General features: G+C 52.4%; 1 protein-coding gene across 4 annotated transcripts in view; it reads left to right on the top strand.

The window, feature by feature from the left end:
* gria1a (glutamate receptor, ionotropic, AMPA 1a) overlaps positions 1 to 20,787 on the top strand; it is a 243,974-nt gene extending 223,187 nt beyond the window's left edge. The window contains exons 14-16 of one of the 4 annotated variants that reach the window (XM_038796182.1): positions 13,768 to 13,882; positions 16,204 to 16,338; positions 20,451 to 20,787. In XM_038796182.1, the coding sequence (XP_038652110.1) occupies positions 13,768 to 13,882; positions 16,204 to 16,338; positions 20,451 to 20,615 (415 nt within the window). In that variant the 3' untranslated portion in view covers positions 20,616 to 20,787. Of the gene's footprint in view, positions 1 to 3,004; positions 3,120 to 13,767; positions 13,883 to 16,203; positions 16,339 to 20,447 lie in introns of all 4 variants that reach the window. The other 3 variants (XM_038796180.1, XM_038796179.1, XM_038796181.1) reach the window with 3 other exon arrangements.
* The last annotated feature ends 6,723 nt before the right edge of the window (positions 20,788 to 27,510 follow it).

Below are 27,510 nucleotides of genomic sequence, written 5' to 3'. Positions count from 1 at the left end.
GCTCTGTCCTGCCAGTCCCGACAGCTGTGAGTTGTCTCCATGTCCTGAAATTCATTTCCTTAAATAAAGACCAAGACCAAGAAATTCCAACTGATTTGTGCTGCCCCATGCGCACCCCTCACACTCTCCCCCGAGCCATCCCAAAGATTCCTCTCTATTCTAATCCCCTCTGCAAACCCCCCTCAGCGCACTGCAACCTGATCCTTCCCCTGCCCCACATGCCCTATGGTAACCCCCGCCGCAGAGAACCCCCTTTGCACCTTGCCCCGCCCCCACTCCAGCTCGAGTTACCAATGACATTTTTTTTCATCCATATGTGCGTCGACTTCTGGAGCTGGATTCTTCCTCAATTCGGTTTTTCAGCTTCTTGTCAGTATTACTTTGTTTGAGGTGGTGAGCAGGAGGGGGAATTCTAATTGGAGGTGAAAGTCCACCGTTACAGGGCTGGGTGGCTGGGATGTGGTACCCATAAGCAGCCATCGATGAGACGCTGGAATCTGAGCTGTTTGGCGGTGGCCTCTTGCAGTCTCATTAAACAGACCAAAGATTCCCTCAACCATAGCTCAGCAGCTAGCAACCCCGCCCGTGATCCAGAAGGTCGTGAGTTCAAGTCCCAACCCCAGGGTTACCAACTGTGATTCAATGTATTCCTGGAGGTTTCATCACATGACATTACAGCCAGTAGCTGGCCAACACATCCATCCTTGTGACCTCTGACCTCCTTCTACCTACGCCAATAGGAACTGTCCGCCAAATAGCCATCGCCCCCCTTCCGTCCAATTTTCAAGAGTTTTTTTATCAGGTGTAGAGAAATATTCAAAGAAAAATGAGAAAAGAAAAATCCATTTTTAGTATCCCAATGGTTTTTCTCCAGGGCCACCCAAGGCAGTGCCCTGGAGATTGGTCTTAAATTCCTGGAGGCTTCAGGAGAATTCTGGAGGGTTGGCAACCCTACCCACTCCAAAGAGCTGAATATGTAAATTAAAGCTGGCACTCCAGTCCGCTCAAGGGCAATGAGGGATGGGTAATGATTCGTGGCCCTGCCAGCGATGCCCATGAACAAATAAAATACCGAGGGCATGATTCTGTGTCAGAGGTACCACCTTTCTGGTGAGACGTGGAACCAAGGCTCCATCTGCCCTCTCTCTTGCCGGATGCAAACATCCTCTGGTGCTATCTCGGAAAAGAGGTTTCCACTGTTTTTTGGCCAATATTCCTCAATCAACATCAGTGAAAACAAATGAGCCAGCCAATATCACATGACTTTCTTTGGAGCTTGCTGTTCACAAATGGTCTTGTGATTTTCAACGCTGACTGCACGTGGGGTGGGGGTTGAGGGGGGGGGGGAATACTTAATTGGCTGGAAATCATTTTGAAACGTCCCGGTGTCATAAAAGGTGCTATAAAAATGAAATTGTTTTTCTCTTTTACTGTGACTTTTTCAACACCTATGACCTTCCCTTTATAAATGTTCTGACCTTTTACCATGTGACACACATGCCTTATCCATCTTCTGATGCTGAACACAGGCCCCGACTGTGGAGTTCACGGCTGGATTCTCCGATTTTGCAGCTATGTCCGGAGGAAGCGTCTGGTCTTACGACCAAAAAGTCGTCGCTGCCCCCCCACCGATGCTCCGCCCGGTGGGGGGCTCGCAGCCGCACCACATAAAGTCCCGGCTTTACCTGCCGATACGGACGTAGAACGCCCGTGTCCTTGGCCGCGCATGCGCATGACGGCGGCCTGCCAGATAGTGCCCCCACTGTGACCCCCCCCCCCCCCCTCGCCACCCCTGGACCCCCCTGCCAAAGCCCTCCCCTGCCAGCAGAATGGCTCCTCCCCCGACTGTGGCAGCACAGTCCGCAGCCACCACGCCAGGTTCACGAACGTTAAGAGGACACGTGTCCCACGCCGTCGGGAAGTCGGCCCATCGGGGGAGGCCCTCAGTCCTAAGGCCATCCCGACGGCGTGCGGTGTAAAGTATGCCATTTTTGTAGGACGGAGCATCTGAAAAACAGCGCCGCCCTCGATTCGGTGGGAAAACCGATTCTCCGGCAGAAAGTGAGTTCGGTGTCGGCAATCGGAGAATCCCGCCCCACATCTCTGTTCACCCCTTTTAACCCAAGGTGTTCCTATTCTGGACTACTCCCATCAACCCGCTTGTCTCTTTGTCAAGGCCAATTAGCACCTGCAAGTTTTTCTTTTTCACATCTCACATCAGGTTCTGCCCCCGCTAACCACCCCCCCCCCACACCCCCAACCCCTCACAACTCCTCCATCACCCCCTGCCACCTCCATCTTCCATCAGAAACATTCCCCACTTCACGCCCCGCTCTTCTCTCTGACCTCCTCCACTTAGACACCAAGAGCTCACGTCCATGGCCATACGGGGTTGGGGATGACTGTTGAAGCCATGCCTCCCGTACTCCAGGGGAGAGCCCAGGAGGTCACTGGACAGGTGGAGAAGTGTGCTGCACAGTGTACAGGATGCAGCGTGAAAGGCGTAACCAGCACAGGTAGTGGCGAACCCGGGCCATGTGCAAGGGTGTGACCCAGTCGACTGGCAACGAGTGTGGAGAGCAAATATCCCCGAGCGTTTGAGGGTTCACACACAATGGGGGGGGGGGGGGGATGTCGCAGGGGATTGTACACTCGAGTGTGAAAGAAGAAGAACATTAATAGTGGATAAAGTCTGGGCTTCCCTGTTGTAAATGGGTGCGATCCGGGACAGAGGAAGTCAACCAGCTTGGCCTTGTTGGAAGTTCCCCTCCAGCCTGTGGTTTTGCTTTTGTGCCTCGCTGGGTTACACACTTAGCTTCACTTCAGTATCCTGTACCACTCAGTATCCTGTACCACTCAGTATCCTGTATCACTCCTCCTGGTCTTCCTGTGAATGTTCTGACCTTTTTTAACCCACTCTAGCTCTGTGCGAATGAATGAATCCGCTTCTGACTGCTGGTTGTTTTTATGCTCACGACTGATGAGTATGTTTTATCATTTCAAGAAATCCCGTAAACCTGGCAGTTCTTAAACTGAACGAGCAGGGCCTGTTGGACAAATTGAAAAACAAATGGTGGTACGACAAGGGGGAGTGCGGCAGTGGAGGCAGTGACTCCAAGGTCAGATTCAGTGTGGAAAACTAGTGGGTAAAGAATGAACATAATGCGTAACCAGCAAATTCAACCAAGCACTTGAGCCTCAGCAGTGGGAAGGAAATTAACCCCGTCACAGCCATCTCTTGCTCCTCAATTAAGCATCTTTAGAGGTGCCCCGTTTAGACAACTGAAGGGGTATTATCAGCATTCATCCCATCTGTCTGTTTTGGTGGCTTTCCTGTGTGTGTCCAGCTCAGTGACTCCTGGGGGTTCCAATACTGCATCAAGATCGAGATGGTAGGCCACTTCAGACTTGCTTCAGACTTTTCTGAGGGTGAAAAGTGTGAGGTCTCGGATAGGTACAGTCCCTGTCAGGAACAGGGTAGAGTGCGGTCCACATCCAGGGTGTAGGAGGGGTACAGGCTGTATCCGTGTCAATGGAGTGAGTACGGTCTGTATCCGGGTCAATGGAGTGAGTACGGTCTGTATCCAGGTCAATGGAGTGAGTACGGTCTGTATCCAGGTCAATGGAGTGAGTACGGTCTGTATCCGAGTCAATGGAGTGAGTACGGTCTGTATCCCGGACAATGGAGGGGGTTCAGTCTGTATCCGGGTCAATGGAGGGGGTACAGTCTGTATCCGGGTCAATGGAGGGGGTAGAGTCTGTATCCGGGTCAATGGAGGGGGTACAGTCTGTATCCGGGTCAATGGAGGGGGTACAGTCTGTATCCGGGTCAATGGAGGGGGTACAGTCTGTATCCGGGTCAATGGAGGGGGTACAGTTTGTATCCGGGATGGGGAATGGGGTTCAGTCTGTATCCGGGACAATGGAGGGGGTTCAGTCTGTATCCGGGTCAATGGAGGGGGTACAGTCTGTATCCGGGATGGGGAATGGGGTTCAGTCTGTATCCGGGACAATGGAGGGGGTTCAGTCTGTATCCGGGTCAATGGAGGGGGTACAGTCTGTATCCGGGTCAATGGAGGGGGTACAGTCTGTATCTGGGTCAATGGAGGGGGTACAGTCTGTATCCGGGTCAATGGAGGGGGTACAGTCTGTATCCGGGAGGAGGTACAGTCTGTACCCGGGATGGAGAAAGGGGTACAGTCTGTATCCGGGAGGGGGTACAGTCTGAATCTGGGTCAATGGAGGGGGTACAGTCTGAATCTGGGTCAATGGAGGGGTACAGTCTGAATCTGGGTCAATGGAGGGGTACAGTCTGAATCTGGGTCAATGGAGGGGTACAGTCTGAATCTGGGTCAATGGAGGGGGTACAGTCTGAATCTGGGTCAATGGAGGGGTACAGTCTGAATCTGGGTCAATGGAGAAATACAGTCTGAATCTGGGTCAATGGAGGGGTACATATGAATCTGGATCAATGGAGGGGTGCAGTCTGAATCTGGATCAATGGAGGGGTGCAGTCTGAATCTGGGTCAATGGAGGGGTACAGTCTGTATCCGGGTCAATGGAGGGGGTTCAGTCTGTATCCGGGTCAATGGAGGGGGTACAGTCTGTATCCGGGTCAATGGAGGGGGTTCAGTCTGTATCCGGGTCAATGGAGGGGGTTCAGTCTGTATCCGGGTCAATGGAGGGGGTACAGTCTGTATCCGGGTCAATGGAGGGGGTACAGTTTGTATCCGGGATGGGGAATGGGGTTCAGTCAGTATCCGGGACAATGGAGGGGGTTCAGTCTGTATCCGGGTCAATGGAGGGGGTACAGTTTGTATCCGGGATGGGGAATGGGGTTCAGTCTGTATCCGGGACAATGGAGGGGGTTCAGTCTGTATCCGGGTCAATGGAGGGGGTACAGTTTGTATCCGGGATGGGGAATGGGGTTCAGTCTGTATCCGGGACAATGGAGGGGGTTCAGTCTGTATCCGGGTCAATGGAGGGGGTACAGTCTGTATCCGGGTCAATGGAGGGGGTACAGTCTGTATCCGGGTCAATGGAGGGGGTACAGTTTGTATCCGGGATGGGGAATGGTGTTCAGTCTGTATCCGGGACAATGGAGGGGGTTCAGTCTGTATCCGGGTCAATGGAGGGGGTACAGTTTGTATCCGGGATGGGGAATGGGGTTCAGTCTGTATCCGGGACAATGGAGGGGGTTCAGTCTGTATCCGGGTCAATGGAGGGGGTACAGTCTGTATCCGGGTCAATGGAGGGGGTACAGTCTGTATCCGGGTCAATGGAGGGGGTACAGTCTGTATCCGGGAGGGGGTACAGTCTGTACCCGGGATGGGGAAAGGGGTACAGTCTGTATCCGGGAGGTGGTACAGTCTGAATCTGGGTCAATGGAGGGGGTACAGTCTGAATCTGGGTCAATGGAGGGGTACAGTCTGAATCTGGGTCAATGGAGGGGTACAGTCTGAATCTGGGTCAATGGAGGGGGTACAGTCTGAATCTGGGTCAATGGAGGGGGCACAGTCTGTATCCGGGTCAATGGAGGAGTACAGTCTGAATCTGGGTCAATGGAGGGGGTACAGTCTGTATCCGGGTCAATGGAGGGGGCACAGTCTGATTCTGGGTCAATGGAGGGGGCACAGTCTGAATCTGGGTCAATGGAGGGGGCACAGTCTGTATCCGGGTCAATGGAGGGGGTACAGTCTGTATCCGGGATGGGGAACGGGGTACAGTCTGTATCCGGGATGGGGAAGGGGGTACAGTCTGTATTTGGGATTGGGAAGGGGGTACAGTCTGTGTCCGGGATGCGGAAGGAGGTACACTGTGAAAAATCGCTTGGCAGGTTCTCCACTGTTCCTCAACTGTTTCACCATAAAGTCTTTGCTCCCAGTCTACCTTAGCTAGCTCTTCTCTCATCCCATTGTAATCTTCTTTGTTTAAGCACAAAACACGAGTGCTTAACCTTCTCACCCTCCATCTGTATTCATCGCTCCTTCTGAGAGGATCCCTAACTATGAGATCATTAATCAATCTTGTCTCATTACACAGGACCAGATCTAGAACCACTTCTTCCCTTGGAGGTTCCATTGCATACTGTTCTGGGAACCTATCGCGGCTACATTCAATAAACTCCTCCTCAATGCTGCCTTGACTGACTAACCAATCGACATGTAGATTAAAATCCCCCATGATAACTGCTGTACCATTTCTACATGCATAAGTTATTTCTTTGTTTATTGCCTGCCCCACCATAACGTTACTATTTGGTGGCCTATAGACTACTCCTATCAGTGATTTTTCGCCATACTATTCCTGATTTCCACCCAAATGGATTCAAATTTATCTTCCATAGCACCGATGTCATCCCTTACTATTGCCCGGATGTCATCCTTAAATAACAGAGCTGCACCATCTCCCTTACCATCCACTCTGTCCTTCCGAATAGTTTGATACCCTCGGATATTTAACTCCCAGTCGTGACCATCCTTTAACCATGTTTCCGTAATGGCCACAAAATCATAGTCATTTACGATGATTTGCGCCCTAGATGGGAGGGTACACTCTGTATCCGGGATGGGGAAGGGGGTACAGTCTGTATCCGGGATGGGGAGGGAGTACAGTCTGTATCCAGGATGGGGAAGGGGGTACAGTCTGTATCCGGGATGGGGAAGGGGGTACAGTCTATATCGGGATGGGGAAGGGGGTACAGTCTGTATCCGGGATGGGGAAGGGGGTACAGTCTATATCGGGATGGGGAAGGGGGTACAGTCTGTATCCGGGATGGGGAAGGGGGTACAGTCTGTATCCGGGATGGGGAAGGGGTACAGTCTGTATCCAGGATGGGGAAGGGGGTACAGTCTGTATCCGGGATGGGGAAGGGGGTACAGTCTATATCGGGATGGGGAAGGGGGTACAGTCTGTATCCGGGATGGGGAAGGGGGTACAGTCTGTATCCGGGATGGGGAAGGGGGTACAGTCTGTATCCGGGATGGGGAGGGGGTACAGTCTGTATCCGGGATGGGGAGGGGGTACAGTCTGTATCCGGGATGGGGAGGGGGTACAGTCTGTATCCGGGATGGGGAAGGGGGTACAGTCTGTATCCGGGATGGGGAAGGGCGTACAGTCTGTATCCGGGATGGGGAGGGGGTACAGTCTGTATCCGGGATGGGGAAGGGGGTACAGTCTGTATCTGGGATGGGGAAGGGGGTACAGTCTGTATCCGGGATGGGGAAGGGGGTACAGTCTGTATCTGGGATGGGGAAGGGGGTACAGTCTGTATCCGGGATGGGGAAGGGGATACAGTCTGTATCCGGGATGGGGAAGGGGGAACAGTCTGTATCCGGGATGGGAAGGGGGTACATTCTGTATCCGGGATGGGGAGGGGGTACAGTCTGTATCCGGGATGGGGAAGGGGGAACAGTCTGTATCCAGGATAGGGAAGGGGGTACATTCTGTATCAGGGATGGGGAAGGGAGGACAGTCTATATCCGGGATGGGGAAGGGGATACAGTCTGTATCCGGGACGGGGAAGGGAGTGCAGTCTGTATCCGGGATGGGGAAGGGGGTACAGTCTGTATCTGGGATGGAGAAGGGGGTACAGTCTGTATCCAGGATGGGGAAGGGGGTACAGTCTGTATCGGGGATGGGGAGGGGGGTACAGTCTGTATCCGGGATGGGGAACAGTCTGTATCCAGGATAGGGAAGGGGGTACATTCTGTATCAGGGATGGGGAAGGGAGGACAGTCTGTGTCCGGGATGGGGAAGGGGGTGCAGTCTGGATCCGGGATGGGGAAGGGGGTACAGCCTGTATCCGGGATGGGGAAGGGCGTACAGTCTGTATCCGGGATGGGGAAGGGGGGGACAGTCTGTATCCGGGATGGGGAAGGGGGGACAGTCTGTGCCCGGGATGGGAAAGGGGGTGCAGTCTGGATCCGGGATGGGGAAGGGGGTACAGTCTGTATCCGGGATGGGGAAGGGGGGACAGTCTGTATCCGGGATGGGGAAGGGGGTACAGTCTGTATCCGGGATGGGGAAGGGGGTACAGTCTGTATCCGGGATGGGGAAGGGGGTACAGTCTGTATCCGGGATGGGGAAGGGGGGACAGTCTGTATCCGGGATGGGGAAGGGGGTACAGTCTGTATCCGGGATGGAGAAGGGGGTACAGTCTGTATCCGGGATGGGGAAGGGGATACAGTCTGTGTCTGGAATTGGGAAGGGGGTACATTCTGTATCCGGGATGGGGAAGGGGGTACAGTCTGTATCCGGGATGGGGAAGGGGGTACAGTCTGTATCCGGGATGGGGAAGGGGGGACAGTCTGTATCTGGGATGGGGAAGGGGGTACAGTCTGTATCCGGGATGGGGAGGGGGTACAGTCTGTATCCGGGATGGGGAAGGGGGTACAGTCTGTATCTGGGATGGGGAAGGGGGTACAGTCTGTATCCGGGATGGGGAAGGGGGGTACAGTCTGTATCTGGGATGGGGAAGGGGGTACAGTCTGTATCCGGGATGGGGAAGGGGATACAGTCTGTATCCGGGATGGGGAAGGGGGAACAGTCTGTATCCGGGATGGGAAGGGGGTACATTCTGTATCCGGGATGGGGAGGGGGTACAGTCTGTATCCGGGATGGGGAAGGGGGAACAGTCTGTATCCAGGATAGGGAAGGGGGTACATTCTGTATCAGGGATGGGGAAGGGGAGGACAGTCTATATCCGGGATGGGGAAGGGGATACAGTCTGTATCCGGGACGGGGAAGGGAGTACAGTCTGTATCCGGGATGGGGAAGGGGGTACAGTCTGTATCTGGGATGGAGAAGGGGGTACAGTCTGTATCCAGGATGGGGAAGGGGGTACAGTCTGTATCTGGGATGGGGAGGGGGGTACAGTCTGTATCCGGGATGGGGAACAGTCTGTATCCAGGATAGGGAAGGGGGTACATTCTGTATCAGGGATGGGGAAGGGAGGACAGTCTGTGTCCGGGATGGGGAAGGGGGTGCAGTCTGGATCCGGGATGGGGAAGGGGGTACAGCCTGTATCCGGGATGGGGAAGGGCGTACAGTCTGTATCCGGGATGGGGAAGGGGGGGGACAGTCTGTATCCGGGATGGGGAAGGGGGGACAGTCTGTGCCCGGGATGGGAAAGGGGGTGCAGTCTGGATCCGGGATGGGGAAGGGGGTACAGTCTGTATCCGGGATGGGGAAGGGCGTACAGTCTGTATCCGGGATGGGGAAGGGGGGACAGTCTGTATCCGGGATGGGGAAGGGGGTACAGTCTGTATCCGGGATGGGGAAGGGGGTACAGTCTGTATCCGGGATGGGGAAGGGGGTACAGTCTGTATCCGGGATGGGGAAGGGGGGACAGTCTGTATCCGGGATGGGGAAGGGGGTACAGTCTGTATCCGGGATGGAGAAGGGGGTACAGTCTGTATCCGGGATGGGGAAGGGGATACAGTCTGTGTCTGGAATTGGGAAGGGGGTACATTCTGTATCCGGGATGGGGAAGGGGGTACAGTCTGTATCCGGGATGGGGAAGGGGGTACAGTCTGTATCCGGGATGGGGAAGGGGGGACAGTCTGTATCTGGGATGGGGAAGGGGGTACAGTCTGTATCCGGGATGGGGAGGGGGTACAGTCTGTATCCGGGATGGGGAAGGGGGTACAGTCTGTATCTGGGATGGGAAGGGGGTACAGTCTGTATCCGGGATGGGGAAGGGGGTACAGTCTGTATCTGGGATGGGGAAGGGGGTACAGTCTGTATCCGGGATGGGGAAGGGGATACAGTCTGTATCCGGGATGGGGAAGGGGGAACAGTCTGTATCCGGGATGGAAGGGGGTACATTCTGTATCCGGGATGGGGAGGGGGTACAGTCTGTATCCGGGATGGGGAAGGGGGAACAGTCTGTATCCAGGATAGGGAAGGGGGTACATTCTGTATCAGGGATGGGGAAGGGAGGACAGTCTATATCCGGGATGGGGAAGGGGATACAGTCTGTATCCGGGACGGGGAAGGGAGTACAGTCTGTATCCGGGATGGGGAAGGGGGTACAGTCTGTATCTGGGATGGAGAAGGGGGTACAGTCTGTATCCAGGATGGGGAAGGGGGTACAGTCTGTATCTGGGATGGGGAGGGGGGTACAGTCTGTATCCGGGATGGGGAACAGTCTGTATCCAGGATAGGGAAGGGGGTACAGCCTGTATCCGGGATGGGGAAGGGCGTACAGTCTGTATCCGGGATGGGGAAGGGGGGGACAGTCTGTATCCGGGATGGGGAAGGGGGGACAGTCTGTGCCCGGGATGGGAAAGGGGGTGCAGTCTGGATCCGGGATGGGGAAGGGGGTACAGTCTGTATCCGGGATGGGGAAGGGCGTACAGTCTGTATCCGGGATGGGGAAGGGGGGACAGTCTGTATCCAGGATGGGGAAGGGGGTACAGTCTGTATCTGGGATGGGGAGGGGGGTACAGTCTGTATCCGGGATGGGGAACAGTCTGTATCCAGGATAGGGAAGGGGGTACATTCTGTATCAGGGATGGGGAAGGGAGGACAGTCTGTGTCCGGGATGGGGAAGGGGGTGCAGTCTGGATCCGGGATGGGGAAGGGGGTACAGCCTGTATCCGGGATGGGGAAGGGCGTACAGTCTGTATCCGGGATGGGGAAGGGGGGGACAGTCTGTATCCGGGATGGGGAAGGGGGGACAGTCTGTGCCCGGGATGGGAAAGGGGGTGCAGTCTGGATCCGGGATGGGGAAGGGGGTACAGCCTGTATCCGGGATGGGGAAGGGCGTACAGTCTGTATCCGGGATGGGGAAGGGGGGACAGTCTGTATCCGGGATGGGGAAGGGGGTACAGTCTGTATCCGGGATGGGGAAGGGGGTACAGTCTGTATCCGGGATGGGGAAGGGGGTACAGTCTGTATCCGGGATGGGGAAGGGGGGACAGTCTGTATCCGGGATGGGGAAGGGGGTACAGTCTGTATCCGGGATGGAGAAGGGGGTACAGTCTGTATCCGGGATGGGGAAGGGGATACAGTCTGTGTCTGGAATTGGGAAGGGGGTACATTCTGTATCCGGGATGGGGAAGGGGGTACAGTCTGTATCCGGGATGGGGAAGGGGGTACAGTCTGTATCCGGGATGGGGAAGGGGGGACAGTCTGTATCTGGGATGGGGAAGGGGGTACAGTCTGTATCCGGGATGGGGAGGGGGTACAGTCTGTATCCGGGATGGGGAAGGGGGTACAGTCTGTATCTGGGATGGGGAAGGGGGTACAGTCTGTATCCGGGATGGGGAAGGGGGTACAGTCTGTATCTGGGATGGGGAAGGGGGTACAGTCTGTATCCGGGATGGGGAAGGGGATACAGTCTGTATCCGGGATGGGGAAGGGGGAACAGTCTGTATCCGGGATGGGAAGGGGGTACATTCTGTATCCGGGATGGGGAGGGGGTACAGTCTGTATCCGGGATGGGGAAGGGGGAACAGTCTGTATCCAGGATAGGGAAGGGGGTACATTCTGTATCAGGGATGGGGAAGGGAGGACAGTCTATATCCGGGATGGGGAAGGGGATACAGTCTGTATCCGGGACGGGGAAGGGAGTACAGTCTGTATCCGGGATGGGGAAGGGGGTACAGTCTGTATCTGGGATGGAGAAGGGGGTACAGTCTGTATCCAGGATGGGGAAGGGGGGTACAGTCTGTATCTGGGATGGGGAGGGGGGTACAGTCTGTATCCGGGATGGGGAACAGTCTGTATCCAGGATAGGGAAGGGGGTACAGCCTGTATCCGGGATGGGGAAGGGCGTACAGTCTGTATCCGGGATGGGGAAGGGGGGGACAGTCTGTATCCGGGATGGGGAAGGGGGGACAGTCTGTGCCCGGGATGGGAAAGGGGGTGCAGTCTGGATCCGGGATGGGGAAGGGGGTACAGTCTGTATCCGGGATGGGGAAGGGGGTACAGTCTGTATCCGGGATGGGGAAGGGGGGACAGTCTGTATCCGGGATGGGGAAGGGGGTACAGTCTGTATCCGGGATGGGGAAGGGGGTACAGTCTGTATCCGGGATGGGGAAGGGGGTACAGTCTGTATCCGGGATGGGGAAGGGGGGACAGTCTGTATCCGGGATGGGGAAGGGGGTACAGTCTGTATCCGGGATGGAGAAGGGGGTACAGTCTGTATCCGGGATGGGGAAGGGGATACAGTCTGTGTCTGGAATTGGGAAGGGGGTACATTCTGTATCCGGGATGGGGAAGGGGGTACAGTCTGTATCCGGGATGGGGAAGGGGGTACAGTCTGTATCCGGGATGGGGAAGGGGGGACAGTCTGTATCCGGGATGGGGAAGGGGGGACAGTCTGTATCCGGGATGGGGAAGGGGGGACAGTCTGTATCCGGGATGGGGAAGGGGGGACAGTCTGTATCCGAGAGGGGCTGAACAGTTTAACGCTAAAGTCCTAGTTCGATGATTGGAGGTTTTTGGTCAATCCCTGACATTCTGACCCGGGGTATAGACTGTCCAGCCCGGCATTATCCTGATGTTGACCCCTCCCCGCCCCCACATCTCCACCCCCCCCCCCCCCCCCAGGCACCAATCCTAATCCTGAGGGGAATGTGTAATGTTCCATACTTTCTGTCCAGTATTGGTGGCAAGTCTGACAGATCGAGTTTAACTGCAGTTGAGGGTTTAATATTCCCTCACCCTCCTTTCTGGAGACAGTTGTCTATAATTTACAACCTCATCACCCAAAAACAGTCCGGAAATAAATTCGAGGACTCACAGTCAGAATCACTGGTTGAGCCTGGGGTGCAGGTTTTAAAACAGTACAGTGACTGACTTGTGACACCGCTTCAACCCACCTGTCCTTACCTGACTCACCTGAGGAAGGAGCAGTGCTCCGAAAGCTAGTGACTCCAAACAAACCTGTTAGTCTTTAACCTGGTGTTGTAAGACTTCTTACTGTGTCCACCTTCCCTTCGACTGTGAATGCACTGGAGAGGTCTCCATTCAGGCAGAGGTGACAGAGACGCTCCATCAGCAAGCACTACGCTACCGGCACGGTGGCACAGTGATTATCACTGCTGCCTCACAGCTCCAGGGTCCTGGGTTCAGTTCCGGCCTCGGGTGACACTTTCTCCCCGTGTGTCTGCGTGGGTTTCCTCCAGGTGCTCCAGTTTCCTCCCACAGTCCAAAGATGTGTAGGTTAGGTGGATTAGCCATGCTAGATTGCCCCTTAGTGTCCAAAGGTTAGGTGGGGTTACAGGGATAGGTGGAGGCGTGGACTTAAGTGGGGTGCTCTTTCAAGGGCCGGTGCAGACTCGACGGGCTAAATGGCCTCCTTCTGCACTATAAATTCGATGATAACCGATGCCCCAATCACACATCTGCTCTAGGCTTGCTTCCAGGATTCTGAACCTTTCATTCCGTCTCGATTTGCGATCTTGGGGAAGAAACTAATGGGCAGCTTCAAAGTGGACGTGCCTTTACCCCAGACCCTGACAGTTCCTGGTGTTGTTTTCCAATGTCTATTGTATCCATGTGGCCTGATGTGTCCCAGCTGAGGGTATATATCTGCTTTGATCTCCCAGGCTTCGCCAAGTGGTGGCTGGAGACTGCTGGTTACGCATAGTGATAGAGTTTTGCACATCCGGCTGGGCACAGTGGGTCAGGTGGGACACCCCAGCCAGATGGAGCACTGAGCACCTATCACTTGGAATTGTGAATCAGTAATGTATTTTGTAATGGATAACATAAAATAACATTGATAATGTTATTTATGTTATGTTTCACGTGAAGAAATCGAGTAAACCTTGCAGTATTGAAACTCAGTGAGCAAGGCATCTTAGACAAGCTGAAAAACAAATGGTGGTACGATAAAGGTGAATGTGGAAGCAAGGACTCCAGCAGTAAGGTTAGTCGCCGTACCATAACGCACGTAACGCATGCTAACCAGAGGGGAACCCGCTAATAAAGCACAGAGGCCACACTCACACGGCTCAGAGTCAGTCAGCTGAAGGAGCCAACTGGGAGGATATCTTAGCGACCCAGAGAGGGGAAAACCCACCAGAGCTGGCACCACAATATTTGGTGGGGTACGATCACCAGGGGCTTCAAAGTCGAACTACACAAAAACTGATCCATGCCCGTCTTTACACGCCTCACCAGCCACCCCCCAACCCCAACCCCAACCTCATCGAGCCCCATCGATACATCCTTCTTCAAAAGCAAAATGCTTGAAATATGAAATTAAAAAGCGGAAAATGTTGGAAACACTGGCCAGGTCGGGCAGCAGCTGTGTAGAGAGAAACAGAATTGATATTTTAGATTAATGACCCTTATCCGAGCTCCGATGAAGCGTCATTGGCCTGAAACTAAACCTGTTCCTCTCCACGATGCTGCTGAATTCCAGCATTTTCTGTTTTTATAATACATCTTTCTATTCCTTTTCCCCCTCATGTACATATCTAACTTTCCCTTAACTGCATCCATACTATTGCATATTCTCACCGTTCCCTGGATAGAGACCGGTTTAGATTTATGGCCCCTAGCCGAGTTTTGGTAAGTGGAAACATCATCTCTACGCCTGCCCTTTTAATTCCTCGCATAATCTCAATGACCTCCAGCCGGTCGGCCCTTTGTTTTCACTGGCCTAGAAAAAGGAACCCCAGCCTGTGCAACCTTTCCTGATAGTTACGCTGAGTAACATGTTTTCCTATTTACAGTGGCACTAACACTGTTTGGGCTCCCTGTAATGGGTTTTATTATCTCGCTCATCACACATTATTCAATTCCTGCCAGTCACAGTGAAGCTGCTGTGAATCCACTGGCATCTCATTCTCTCACTTTGGTTCCTCCTGCTCACTCGCTTACTCCTGCCTTGTCTCAGTCTAATACTCAAAGCCGTTTTGTGTAAATCAGCCAGGATCGGTGTAACTGTTCAACACTAGCTGTGGACCCATTTCTTGCACAGTCAATCTCTGGCAAGGCACGTCTGCATCCAGATTCCTCTCACACACATCCTCCTGTCAGTGTTAACCCCCCTGCATCCCAACAAGGTTGCAGCTAGTCACAGATCATGTGCATATCTGGGCATTTTAGAAGACTGCACCCAGCTTGGACTGTGATGAGAGGGTGAGGTGTCTGGGCAATTGATATCCACCTGTTAACGTGGACCATTAGCGGTAATGAGTGACAGGCGGATGTTTGTTAACCCTTCATCCGCCATTGTGCTTGAACGCAGGAGTCACAGACACCCAGAGTCCTGAGACCCCAGAGATACAATGCCAATAAACAGCGAACCGCTCTCTCTGTGATCACTTCTCTTTTTTTTTGTTTGACAATAATTTAAGATAATTTAATGGGAGCTACAGTTTAGAATCGCCCCGGTTGGGGTTTAATGTGAGTGGTTTGTGGCCATTCCAGGCTGATCTTTTGAAGCTAACTCTGCACCAGGCTGCCCCATCTACAGCTGGCCCATCCATCAGATCAATAACTCATTCATTCATCGGCATGGATAATTAAAAAGAACAAAAGCAACAGCTCAGGGACACCAGAGGTATGTGAGCGACTGAGCTGTTTGTCTGACCTGCTTTGTCCCTCGAGTGAGTACCAGTCAGTGCTCAGTGCCTGGGGACCTCCTCATTACCTCCAACCAGTGACGCATGGCCAGTTTGTGTTCACTGATTCTCTACTCAAAAGAATTAATTTCTCAATCGTAGGTTACAAACTGAGCAACCCCCCCCCCCCCACCCACCCCGCACCACAGCTTCCCCACTCTCAGTGCCCCCCCCCCCCCCCCCGCCACATTCAATCTCTAAAGACCCCGACATTTAGTGTCCTGTATGTTCCTTACACACTAGCTCCTAACTCATTCCAAAATGATGCCTCACGGGGGACATTTAAATCTCCAAACATATCAGAATGTGCCAATAATGGTAAAAAGCGGTGCGTCCTTTGGCTTCAGGAAGCAAGTTAGTGACTTGAGATAAACTGTATGGAATTTGTCAACTTGTCAGTGCGGGCTCGATCTTGGCTTTCTGCATTTGAGGGAAACAACTCAGCCCATTTGCTGTCCCTCACCCAGTTTATTTATTTCCATTTCTGAACCTGCTGTCTCCTGGCTCACAGAATGATTCAAAGCCAAGTTCAACCCGTAACTCAAGTTCTTCTTCGGTGTTTGTTTTGTTGTGAACCTATTCTGAGTAAATTTATCCTTTCCTTCGCCTCATTCAGGACAAGACGAGTGCGCTGAGCCTGAGCAACGTAGCAGGGGTTTTCTACATCCTGATTGGTGGCCTTGGACTGGCAATGCTCGTGGCCCTGGTGGAGTTCTGTTACAAGTCAAGGACAGAAGCAACACGTATGAAGGTGACCAATCATTACACAGCCTCCTGGCACAATTCAGGGGCATGAGCGGACTTGCCAAAGTTGCATGTGTTTTGGGATGGAAAGCAAATCAGCTGAAGGAGCCAAGCCCTTGCCGCTTAGTTGAACCCATGTTGGAATGGGGGATGCGAGATGGGTGTGGAACACGGTGCAGAGACATGGAGGAGCGGCAAGGAGCAGGTGGTGAGGGGGGACTTTGAGATGGAGATGCTGAGACAGCTGGAGAGATGGCTGGGGTGGAACAGCAGGGGTTTGGGATGGGCAATCGCAATGGGAGAAGCTTAGGTGGGTGCGACAGGGTGGTTTTATGGAGTGGGGAACAGAGCATCAGATGGGGATGAATCGATGGGACAGAGGATGTGGGCATGAGGGTGGGACAGAGGGATTTGGGACACGGGGTGGAAGGGATTGGAAGGGGGGGGTGGGACAGATGTGGGGAAGGGAGGGTGAGGCAGAGAACATTTGGGGCAGTGGTATTAGACCTCCTGGTCAAAGAGAGGAATGGGGAGATGGTGATGGGATGGCGGGAGTTTGAGACCGGAAGGTAAGACAGGGAGATCTGGGATGCATGAATGTGGGGTGGGACGGAGATGGGGTAGGATGGGAAGTTTGGAATGCGAGATATGGGATGAGCAGATGTAAGACAGTAGGGATTTAGGAGATGAGCATATTGGTAATGTCACTGGACGAGAAATTAGTCCAGGCTAATGCTCTGGTGACACAGGTTCAATTCCTAACACAGCAGATGATGGAATTTAAATTCAATCAATAAATTCAATTAATCAATAAAAGTCTAGAATTTTAAAAAAAATTAGAGCACCCAATTATTTTTTTTCAATTAAGGGGCAATTTAGAGTGGCCAATCCACCTAACCTGCACATCTTTGGGTTGTGGGGGTGAAACCCACGCAGACACAGGGAGAACGTGCAAACTCCACATGGACAGTGACGCAGGGCCGGGATTCGAACCCGGGCGCTCGGCGCCGCAGTCCCAGTGCTAACCACTGTGCCACATGGATAAAAGTCTAGAATGAAGAGTCATCTCAGTAATGGAGACCACTCGCTATCATCGATTGTCATAAAAACCCATTTGATTCACTAACACCCTTTAGGGGAGGAAATCTGCCACCCTTACCCGGTCTGACCTACGTGTAACTGCAGACCCACAGCAATGTGGTTGATTCCTAACTGCTCTCACTGGGCAATCAATTATTATTAATTAGAGATGGGCAATAAATGCTGACATTGCCAGTGATGTCTATATGCCATTAAAACATAAATGAAACAAAAAGGACAACTTTTATGCCATTTACTCCCACGCTGTTCCTGCCAGCTTTGCAAGATTAACATAAGAGCATCCAACAATCAGGGCGGAATTGTCCGCTCCCGTGCGGCATCGGGAAGGCCGTTGTGAACTCGGCCGAGTTTCACGACAGCCTCGGAAGACGCTCCTCACACCCTATTCACCCCCCCCCCCCCCCCCCAGGGGGCTAGGAGCGGCGCTCCGTAAATCTCGGCTGCCGGGACTTGACGCTTGCGTCAAGGCGGCGCGCCGAGAATGACGCGAGGGTTGCGCCTGAGTGACGCCAGCCGCGCATGCACAGGTTGGCCGGCTCCAACCCTCGCATGCCCAGTTGCCGTCTTCCCCTCCGCTGCCCCACAAGACGTGGCGGCTTGATCTAGCGGGGCGGCAGAGGGGAAAGAGTGCGTCCCTTGGAGACGCCGGCCCAACGATCGGTGGGCACCGATCGCGGGCCAGTCCCCTCCCGAGCACGGCCGTGGTGCTCACTCCCCTCTCCGCCCCCCACAAGCCACAAACGAAGATTTGGCACCATGTTCACGATGGTAGTGACCAGGTGTGGTTGCCGCCGGCGTGAACCGGTCGGGAATGTCAGGCTGCTCGGCCCATCTGGAATCGCCGGTCGCTGTGAAAAACGGCGAGCAGCGATTCTGCGAACGGGGGGTGGGAGAATCGCGGGGTGTGCCAGGGCGGCGTGTTGTGAGTCGCCCGGTCCTCCCACTCAGCGTGGGGAGCGGAGAACCGCGCCCTCAGTCTTTCATTCCTAACATCAGTCTTCTGCCCTGCCCCCCCCGCCAACCAACCAACCATGGAGTAAAATAGCTGAACTAGCTGTAACTGGGTGAAGGTTAGCCTGGTGGCTGCTGCCATTACCAAGTTGGAATTCACCAATGAAGCAGAAGCCACAATTTTAACCGATGTGGGAGTGGAACAACCGAAAGAGTTTGAAGTTTGCTGCTAAAATGGCAAGTCTTTGGCAGTTGTGGTGAATGTAAATTCACCACAGCAGTGTAGAGAGACCTCAGCTCCTCATTCAATCTTTTCTTTGGATGCAATGCAGTGTGCAAGAGGTGGAGAATAACAGATAACAGATCCAGACACACAGCTGAGATGTGCAGGTGATCCATCCCCAGGAAAAATGCTCAATTCACTTTGCATGTAAATATAATCTTTTGTAAAAAGCTTATGCAAAGAACAAATTGCAGAAAAACCCGCTCCAGGGAGCTCAATAACAATTAGACAAACTCAATCCTATCATGCAGAGTGCTACACTCAGCAGCCCCCAGAGTTCATGTGGTTCTGATTCTCCACCTCTCATTTATAATTGATCCTCGTTTACCAGACAGCTGTCTCTTTCTGTCACAGAAAGTGCCTAATCTTCTCCCCGGGTACTCATTCCAATTACCTCTAATTATATTTCCCTGCGATTTCATTAAATCAGATTTTAATCTGTCTGATGCATGGACGAATTGGATTTTTCTCTCACACAGATACCGTGGTGAAAAATCACCATTCACCGGCTTGCATTTCACTGTTGCAAGACCGCAACTAATTCCTCCGATAGTTTCTCATGTCCTCTTCACATTCACTGGAACCCCAGTCCCCCCAGTCTAATGCCCGATCACCAGGAATCCTCTTTGTGTAATAGGCATCCAACCAACTATCCCCTAACTCAACCGGCCAATCTCCAGGAACTCAAATTATCTTCCACCTGCCCTGACGCCACTCGCTCTGCCACCCTGACATTACATCGGCCTCCCTGTCAGTTTATTCTCCATTCCCGGGTTTCATTCCGAGTGCTGAGATCCAGGAGTTTCCTGCTGCAAGAATTAACTTTGGAGTCTAAATGCTCCAGACCTTGAGGTGGCAGCAAAGGATTTGTGGTTATGTCAGTTAAGGATTTGTGGTTATGTCAGCTGTGGGTTCATATCCTACCAGGAGTCTTTAACGGACGTATGAGGAGAGATTGAACCAGTTAGAATTGTATTCGCTGGAGTTCGGAAGAATGAGGGGGTGGGATCTCATAGAAACCTATAAAATTCTAACAGGACTAGACAGGATAGATGCATGAGGATGTTCCCGATTATGGGTGTGTCCAGAACCAGGAGTTATCATAGAATTTACAGTGCAGAAGGAGGCCATTAGACCCATCGAGTCTGCACCGGCTCTTGGAAAGAGCACCCTACCCAAGGTCAACACCTCCACCCTATCCCATAACCCAGTAACCCCACCCAACACTAAAGGCAATTTTGTACATGGAGGGCAATTTATCATGGGCAATCCACCCAACCTGCACATCTTTGGACTGTGGGAGGAAACCGGAGCACCCGGAGGAAACCCACGCACACACGGGGAGGATGTGCAGACTCCGCACAGACAGTGAGCCAAGTAGGAATCGAACCTGGGACCCTGGAGCTGTGAAGCAATTGTGCTATCCACAATGCTAACGTGCTGCCCTTACAGTCTGAAGATATGGGGTTGACCATTTAGGACAGAGGTGAAGAGAAATTTCTTCACCCAAAGAGTGATGAGGCTGTGGAATTTGTGACCACAGAAAGTAGTTGAGGCCAATGCAGTATGTTTTCAAGAGCCAGTTAGATATAGCACTTGGGGCGAAGGGGATCAAAGGATATGGGGGGGGAGGGCAGGATTAGGCTATCGAGTTGGATGATAGGCCATAATGAATGGTGGAGCAGGCTCGAGGGGCTGAATGGTCTCCTTCTAGTTTCTGTGTTTTACTCTTGGTAACTGTAGCCGTTATCTTATCTAGTATTTTCTCTCCTTCCTCTCAGCAGCTTTCGATAAGTGAAGCGATGAGGAGCTCAGAGAGGGTCCCAGCACAGGGAGGCACCGGAGAGAACGGGCGCCTTGTAACCCATGACTACAGCAAGTCCATGCAAACCTTACCCCGCATGAGCCATACGAGTGGAATGAGCCTGGGTGCCACAGGGATTTCATAACGTCGCCAAGCAACACAAAACAATCCAGGAATGGCTCCGTGAACTGAACATACACGTTATGGGGACTTTTTAAAATAACAATCTTCAATTAAGGAAATCTTTTGTTGGAAAATATTGTAAAGCTGCAATAATTGGGAGGAGGACTCTGAGAGTAAAGATCTATATCAAACTATTCCGCGTGGGAGCAGAATTGTGTCTGTTTATCTTCGGTGGACCATTTCTTTCTAGTCGGTGTTTAGTATTTCTGACAGGAATCACGATCTTGCATTAATTGCTCTGTCTGACGGAGCTAGCCACGGGGAAGCTCATTCCAACTGATCACTAACCCAGTCCCGGTACTATGTCCAGCTCTCGCACAATCCATAAATATTCGAACTGCATTCGCTCCAGTTGTAGAATATTCAGTCCAGAGAAAAAAGAGCAAGGAGCTAATGAGTAAATACAAAACGAAGCGGAATAAATTGCTGGGGGGGGGGGGGGGGGGGGGGGGGGGTGCAATGACAGTAGGAAAGTGAAGGGAAGAATGAAGTTAATTGATGAAGTGGAATGATAGTGCTGAGAGGGATGTGAGGGATATTGTGCTGGTTTGAAGTTTTGCTTTTATTAAAGCTCAGATAATTACAAAATGTCAAGAAAATGAAGGTCCTGACGTTGAAATATTAAACACAGCTTCTTAAGGTCATTCTTCACTTCAAGTGACTTTCGCTGAATATTATTTCAAACCGCCCTTAAAGAGACAAAAAAAGTGTTAAGGTTTTTTAACAGCGTTCCCTAATGAAGCAGTATTTCTGTCTCTGTGTAGGATTCTCTCTTGTTAGATAGTTGCTATTTGCTGTTACATGCTGTGAATTGTGCATCAGCTTTTACAGCTTGTCATTGGTGGAGATGTTTGTTTCTGTGTTTCTAGAGGCTCATTTAACAGTTAACCATCTGTTAACAGGCACAGGGCCCAGAGATGGACAACAGTCTGACAACACTCTATGGTCTCAGTTGTACTTTGGAGTGGTTTAAAACAGTTTTATATAATTGTCTGTACAAGGACATTAAACTAAATATACATTATAACCGCCTCTTCTAATATCTGAAAACTGGAGCAACTGCTTCACCTAATGCGGTGGAAATATTGTAAGGCAGTAATGTGAGCAAGCACATCATTAATGGCTCTCTCACGCACATTTCTAATATTGTATATTATTACGTTACATCTTGTGGATTACACATATAAGAAATATATCCTATACTATATGAGATAATATAATAATATAGTAAGATTATGGGCAGCATTCTCTGGCCTCCCAGCCGCGTGCTATTCGGCAGGGGGAGGTGGCGCACTGTTCGCTGGCGCTGGGATCCTCTACTCCTGCTGCTGTCGATGGGAATCCCCATTGAAGCCACCCCACGCCACCGAGAATCCCGCGGGCGGGGGTCTATTGCCAGCGGGATCAGAGAATCCCGCCACCAGCAGAGGGCCAGAATTCACTCCTACATCTTACATTATCCATAGATATATTATATTTGCATCAATTCACAGAAACATTACATTGTAAAATAATAAGCACAGAAATCTAAGCTATCATGCCTGTGCTAGCTTTTCGCGTAAGCTGTCCAATTTGTCCCCCTTCTCTTTCCCCAGTGCCCTGTTTCCCCTTCAAGAATGTAGTGATTACCGAATCTTTTACCATAACCCTCCCATTCCAGATTGTAACAACTCGCAGCTTAACAAATATTCATCTCCCCTCTTTCTTCTCTTTTGCTAATCACCTGAACTCTGTGTTTCTGCTTACCACTCTTGCCACTGCACACTCTGTCAAAATCCTTTGTCATTCGAAACACCTCCATTAAATCTCCCCTTAACATCCTGGCTCAAAGGAGAATATCTCCAGTCTCTCCACACATCTGAGGTTTCTCACCCCTCGTGGTGTTCCAGTAATTTCTCAACTGCAACCTCACCAAATCTTCCCTAAAGACATCCTTCCCAAAGACAGCTGCCCAGATTTAGCCATATGCTCCAGCTGATGCCTCAGCAATGATTAATGAAGGTTGAAATTGATATAATTCTCTTGCTTTTGAACTGCATGCCTCTATTTGTAAATCTCTTGTCAGACTTTAAAGGGATGGTCTTGCGTTATAACTTCCTTTTTCTCTTAACAATGGAGATGGTCCATATAAACATGTCGTATAGCAATTACCTCCTCCCTGCCAGTTGTGGCACTGTGGTGCTTTAGTATGGCATCTCTCCAACCAATTAGCCCCTCCTCTTCCCAAATTGACATATTTTTGGTGTTAATCTACAAACATTAATAAGTAACATCAAAATATTATTTTTAAAAGAATAAATGACTCTAAAATGGAGACTTAATAACATTAGCACTCTTCTGCATTTTAACCGACTTCAGCTGAACACCTCATTTATCTTCTCTCCCCTTGAGGGACATCATAGGAAATGGTTATTAGATGAATTAAGACACTTTAATCTTAATGTTGCATGACTCTGAATATTCCAGTTCCCCTATGTTAGTTCCCTTTCTTATCAAACCACAAGTGCAATTCATTGATACAAATGAATGTTAAACCCCTTGGACACTTGGAACTGACACCCAATAAATGATTTAATTTTAATCGTAGTGATCTGGAGACGGGGGAAGGTGAACACATCATCCTGTAGAATCCTTACGCTGATGGCCGTCAATTCACTCAGACACACAAGAGATGTACAGAATCTTCATACTGTGGGAGACTCTGATTGCCCCCCCCCCCCCCCCCCCCCCCCACCCCCCATTCACCCACCTCTGGCATTTCCCCTCCTTGAGTTTCTTTTCCCTCACCCCTCCTCCCAGTCTTGTCTCCCTTGATATTCCCTCAACCTCCACTCTCTGTCTCCCCTCCCTCAATTCATCCATCAGGCCCTCGGCTCCCCTCCCTCAAACAAAATTTTCCTATTTACAAAAATAACCCACCAATACAACACACACCCATCCCAACCCAGTTTCATACCCAGCCTAACCCCCCGCCCCCACAAAGGAAGAACTTGAACTAGACGGTGATCAACCTCCCCTTCACCCTCAACATCTGCTCCCTGAAAAGGGCAATGAATGGCCTGTACATTGAGTAAAACTCCTAATCAACCCTCTCATGGCATGGTTGATCTTCTCAATGTCCAATAGTGTGCGATTAGGTGGATTGGCCACCCCAAAATTGCCCCTTTACTGTCCAAAAAGTAGTAGATGGGGTTTACTGGTGTTACGGGATAGGGTGAGGCTATGGGCGTAGGTGGGATACACTTTCCCAAGGGGGGTGCAGTGGTCGATGGGTCAATAGCCCCTCCCATCAGGTTCCCTAACCAGGCTGAAGTCCAAGGTGGAACCAGAGACCTGCACCTGAGTAAGACTCACCGCTGGGCTATTGGCGAGGTGAAGGCCAAGGCATCTGCCTTCATCCCTGATTGCAGCACCAGCCAACTCTCCAAAAATGGCCTCCAATGGTCACAGCTCCAGTTTAACACCCAGAATCCCTGACATTGTTCCAAAAAAGGAGACCCAAAAATTAACAAGCTTGGGGCAGGACCAGAACATGTGTATGTGATTCACCGGCCCCCTCGAGCACTGCTCACACCAGTCCACCATCCCTGAGGAAAAACCCACTCATACACACCTTGGTCAGGTGCGCCCTGTGCACCACCTTGAACTATATCAGACTTAACCTTACACAAGAGGAGGTCACGTTAACCCTATGAAGTGCCTCATTCCACGCCTCTCCCCCCACCCCCCCATAAAACATAGGAGCAGAATTAGGCCACTCGGCCCATCGAGTCCAAACTCAGCTCGTCCTCCCACTTCCCTTTTACTTCTTCCAGCGATATGTGCTCCATCACCAACAGCTGCCCATAAATGTCTGAGATCCGGCTGCCCCTCCGAGGGCATCATAATAACATTGAGCAGCCTTCGCACATTCGCCAACAATTACCACCTCTTCACAAATCCTGTCTGATCCTCCCCTATCACTCCCGGCACACAATCCTCTATCGTCATCCACGAAAACCTTTGCTGACAATTTTGCGTCAACATTAAGCAACGATATCGGGCGGTACGACACACACTGCTCTGGGTCCTTATCTTTCTTGAACATCAGGGAAATGGACGCCTGTGACAATGTGGGTGGGGAGCTTTCCTCTATCCCTCGACTCATTGTACATCCTCATTAGCAGAGGCCCCAACTCCGCATCAAACTTCTTGTAAAACTCCCCTGGGAGCCCATCCGATCCTGGGGCCATTCCTACCTGCACCGCACCAACGCAGTCCGTCACCTCCCTCAGCCCGAATGGTGGCCCCCAATCTCTATACCCTCTCCTCCTCCACCCTAGGGAACTCTAACCCATCCAGGAACCATCTCATCCCCTTCCTCCCAGGCGGAAGCTCCGACTCGTACAGCCTTCTGTAGGAGGCCTCAAATACCCCATTTACTCACTCTGGGTTCGTCACCACCTTACCCCTCTCGTCCCTCCCCCCACCAATCTCCCTCACCGCTGGCAGCTTTTACAGCAACCTGCTCGTCTTTTCCCCGTACTCGTACACCGCCCCTCTGGCCCTCCGCAACTGCCCCACACTCTTCCCGTGGACACCAACTCGATCCCTTTGGAGCCTATCCCTTCCCTTTAACAACCCCTCCTCTGGCACCACCGAGTATTTCTGATCCACCCTCAGAATCTCATCCACCAGTCTTGCTCTCTCCTCTCATTCCACTCTCCCTTTGTGCCCAGATTGAAATAAATTTGCCCCTAAGTGCTTCCCACAGTGTGGTGGCTGTAACCTGCCCCGGTGTCATTCAGCTCCACATAACCCCGGATGGCTGCCCTCACCCTCTCACACACACCCTCATCCGCCAACAACCCGCATCCAACCTTCACCTCGCCCGTTGGGCCTCCCCCGGGGCTACGTGCAAATCCACCCAGTGCAGCGCGTGGTCAGAAACCACAATCTCCAAATATTCAGAGTCGGCCAACCCCACCAGCAACACCTTATCCATTACCAAGAAATCGATCTGGGGGGGTACATCTGCTGCACATGCAAGAAGCACGAAAACTCCTTCGCTCTTGGCCTCCCAAGTCTCCACAGGTCCGCCCCCCTGCCCCCCTCCACTGGCCAAGAGCTCCATGAACCCCCTCCCAGCTCCCTAGACACCACCAACACCTTCAATGAACTCTGATCCAGAGCTATGTTAAAATCCCCCCCCCCCCCGCCCCCCCCATTATCAGCCGGTGCATGTCCAGGCCCGGGATCTTCCCTAACACCAGCCTCATGAAGTCCACATCATCCCAATTTAGGGCACAAACATTCACCAAGTCCATCGGCATCCCCTCCAGCTTCCCACTGACCATCAGATACCTATCCCCTGGATCGGCCACAATGCTCCCCACTTCAAACTCCACTTTGTCATCAACCGGCACCGCCACCCCCTCGCCTTCATGTCCAACACCTGCCCCACCCACCCCTTCCTCATCTTCGCTGGTCCCCCAACTTCAGGTGAGTCTCCTGCAAAAACACAACGTCCTCCTTCAAACTCCTCAAGTGCGTGAAAACACGCAGCCACTTAACCGGTCCATTCAACCCTCCACAATCTAAGTGACCGGCCTGGTTCGGGGCTCCTGGACCCCCTTCCCCTGCTGATCAACCATATGGCTTTTAAAGCCAGCCCCCACCACCACCCAACCCCCCCCCCCCCCCTCCAACATCACATACTCGTCCAGGCCCTCCCCAAATGTCTGCCACCATTTCTCCCTTCTGAGCTGTGCCATACCAACCGCACTCATGTCAGCAACCCTCCCCCACCCCACCCAAACAAATAACCAACCCATTTCCCCCCCCCCACACCTTCCTCCCCACAACCCCCCCCCCCCCCCACTTCACTCCCATTAACTAGCCCACCCAGATGCCGAGGCCTCTGACTACCCCCAACCTTCCCAACAACCAACAAGCAAGGAAAAACAAAAGGCACACACACACTCACTACTCCCCCCCTGTCACCCTGCCCCAATCCACCCCCCCCTCCCCCCCCCCCTCACCCCCCCCCCCCCCCCCCCCCCCCCCCCCCCCCCCCCCTCCCACCCCCCCCCCCCCCACCCCCCCCCCCCCCACCCCCACCCCCCCCCACCCCCCCCACCGGCAATGTGCCCCAGACTTTACTCAGAACTCTTCTCCAAATGTCAATGTCCTCACTCTCCTCCCAGTCCATGGTCTCTCAGAAAGTGCATCACCTCCTCCGGCGAATCAAAATAAAATTCTTGCTTTTAGTGTGTCAAGTGGGTGGGGTACAAAGCCCAAAAATCACCACCTTCTTGTAGAGGGTGGCCTTTATCTGATTATAGCCGGCCCTCCCTTTACCCAACTCCTCACCCAGGCCCTGGGAAATCCACAGCTCACTCCCCTCCCAGGTACATTTCCTGGTGTGCCTCGTCCACCTCAGGATCTTCTCCTTATCCAAGGAACCGATGCAGCCTCACCACCATCGCCCTCGACAGCTCCCCCACTTGCGGCCTCCTCCTCAGCACCCTGTGCACCCGATCCACCTCGAGGGGCCGATCAAAGGCCCCTCGCCCCGATCAGCTTCTCCAACAGACCCACCGCAGATTTGGCGCCTTCCGCATCTTCCATGACTTTGGGCATCCCCACAATCCTCAGATTCTGCTTCCCAGAACAGTTCTCGAGGTCCCCAGCTTCTCCCTCAGTCTTTCCTGAATGCTCATCACCATTTCTGCCTCTGCTTTCAGAGAGGTCAGCCAATCCTTGTGTTCCACCGACTGCTCCACCTTTTGGATTGCTAGGCCCCGAACCTCCAGCCTCTGCTCCATCCGCTCGATCGCCACCCTAAGCGGCTCCACCACCTTGGCCAAATTCTCTGA

This window comes from Scyliorhinus canicula, chromosome 4, assembly GCF_902713615.1.
Source record: "Scyliorhinus canicula chromosome 4, sScyCan1.1, whole genome shotgun sequence".
NCBI classification, from domain to species: Eukaryota; Metazoa; Chordata; class Chondrichthyes; order Carcharhiniformes; family Scyliorhinidae; genus Scyliorhinus; species Scyliorhinus canicula.
Note: the sequence above shows the minus strand (reverse complement) of the source record. Positions and strands in the feature narration are given on the sequence as shown.